The sequence below is a fragment of the Harmonia axyridis genome, chromosome 2 (genome assembly GCF_914767665.1).
Source record: "Harmonia axyridis chromosome 2, icHarAxyr1.1, whole genome shotgun sequence".
Lineage (NCBI taxonomy): Eukaryota > Metazoa > Arthropoda > Insecta > Coleoptera > Coccinellidae > Harmonia > Harmonia axyridis.
Genome location: NC_059502.1, coordinates 62594141 through 62596389, shown reverse-complemented (window position 1 = coordinate 62596389; position 2249 = coordinate 62594141). Strand labels below are relative to the sequence as shown.

At 35.3% G+C, this 2249-nt stretch overlaps 1 protein-coding gene across 1 annotated transcript; it reads right to left on the bottom strand.

Moving 5' to 3' along the window:
• Window positions 1-1195: 1195 nt before the first annotated feature.
• LOC123672177 (ribonuclease Oy-like) lies at window positions 1196-2249 on the bottom strand. Its single transcript, XM_045606180.1, has one exon. It carries the CDS (start codon window positions 2148-2150, stop codon window positions 1419-1421), a length of 732 nt encoding a protein of 243 aa, XP_045462136.1. The 5' UTR covers window positions 2151-2249; the 3' UTR covers window positions 1196-1418.

Below are 2249 nucleotides of genomic sequence, written 5' to 3'. Positions count from 1 at the left end.
TGTTACTAGTTTGATCCCCCAATATGATAACCATAATAAATCTATAAGCCTAGCTCAAAGTTTCCTGCCAGAATTTTTCGTTGGATTGAAGTCTGAACATTGATATATTGAATTTGAAAAAATGCAACTTCTTTAAGATTCCTCTTTGAGGATTCTTTCTTTATTTTTCCACTCCATCGTGGTGGAGTGAGTGTTGACCCTGTTGCAATGCGGTGTTCCATATAAAACCGCCAGGGCCGCACTAGAGTATGTCGCGAAACCCATAACGCCACCTCTCGGGCAGACAGAGCCACTAAACCCTTTCCAGATGAGCCTATTTTCAGAAGATATGCCTAAGATGTGGAGGTTTTTAGAGCTATTGCATGTGTGTGTCTTTCATTTGGAGTTTTCATACTTTACATTTTCTGAATTTGGATGAAAATCAAAAATCAAGTTAGTATTTGGCACCAGAATGAACAAAATTTGATGTTGGTAATATAAATTGAAAATATGATACTAATGAATAACTCCAAGCACTTCAACAAAAAACTTCGTCAGGTTATCTTGGCGAGAATACTAAAATGTTATATTTTGGAAGTCTGTACCCCCATATCTACGACCTTAACACTATGACTCTATAAAATAAATACTCATCATGATATGAAAATATAAAATGTGACTCGTTCAACTGACTCCTATAAATTTGATTGAAAAAAACATTCGCATAATTCATTTATGTATTTATCAGCAGTGTGCATTCGTCTTTAATAAAAATGAGGAATAAAAGAGATCCCAAATTAGAATCCTGAGGTACTCCTGACCCTACTACAATTTGAAATGATTTGACGCCTTTGAATTTCACATATCATCCTCTTATCAAGAAAATAACTTCAACAAAATTGGTTGGTATATTCGGTAAAATACCAAAACGACTCAACTTTCTCAAAATCATGATTCTCTGTCGAAAGTTCTACTAAAAATCACATAGATCTGTTTTTTATTGTATATAAACAATCCTACACATACTGTGCAAAAATTTGTGACTGTGCTCTTCCTATTGCATGAAACCATGTTGATATTCAGTTAATTTATTGAATACAAATGTGAATATATCAATTCGAAGAGCACAATCTCAAACAACTTGAAAAAGACAGAAATTAGGGCAATGGGTTTGATTTTTCTAATGTAAGCACTTAAATAGTGAACAAATACCTTCCATGTTTCAAGGAATTTTCTTGTTTTCAAAATTAAGTTATAGATATACAACAAAGGTTTGAAAAACACATCTTATATGTTTCTTGAGCATTTAAGTTGGGATATTCTCTGGACCACAGCTCATTTTATTATCAATGTTATTGCTTTTAATTTATAAATAGATCAGATAACAAGTAGTTCATTCTGCTAATCATAAAACCCCTTCAAAATACACCATACAATAACTAGTCCACGGTAATTTTGTTCAAGTACTGTAGAGTCTTTTTTCCACCACAATTCTTGGCACTCACACCAACAGATGAACAGTCGATGAGTTTGATATTCCTATCGAAACACAGCCTGACTGAATGCAATAAAACTTGACCTTTACTAATCAGGCAATAAATCTGAGGAGCTTTTCCAAATTTCTTCATGACAGCGTTAAGTACATCGTCCACAGCATACGACTGGGTTGCAGGTTTGATCCCATATTCAGCTAAAGCACCATAAACGTCATAGAGAGCATTCAGATCCAAGGATCCTTTAAAATACTTCAATTCACTGTTGAAAGGTTCCAACACTTGGGCGCAAGTTCCATGTTTCTTCCATTCGTGAGACCAAAAACTATAGTCATCTGTTCCTCCATGTATATTCGCCCACCTTTGTTTCAATCTGCTGAGAATGGGGTCCAACGCTTTGCGATCGAATTTGGGCTGATTGCTGCAATTATTCGGACCTTTGGTACCACTTTGTGAAGGCCACAATCCATGCACAAAGAAGGCGTTTTGAACTTGGGGTAATGAACAGGAGTTTGAAGTATTCAGACTTTTCCAGTGCCAACACTCGGTGATTGGCCAGTGTTGATCGAATAGCAGATAGTCGAAATTGAAATCTCCATATTCTACCGGTAAACAACAGCCGGAATGGCACAAAAGCACCACTAAAAATAAATCGATATAAGAACTGTTTTGCTTCATTTTTTGTATACAAGTTTTGTTTGAAACGCGTGACAAATGTTTTTAAGCAACCTATATTTACTTATCTAATCTATCTATCTTCTATCAATTGTTGGAGTG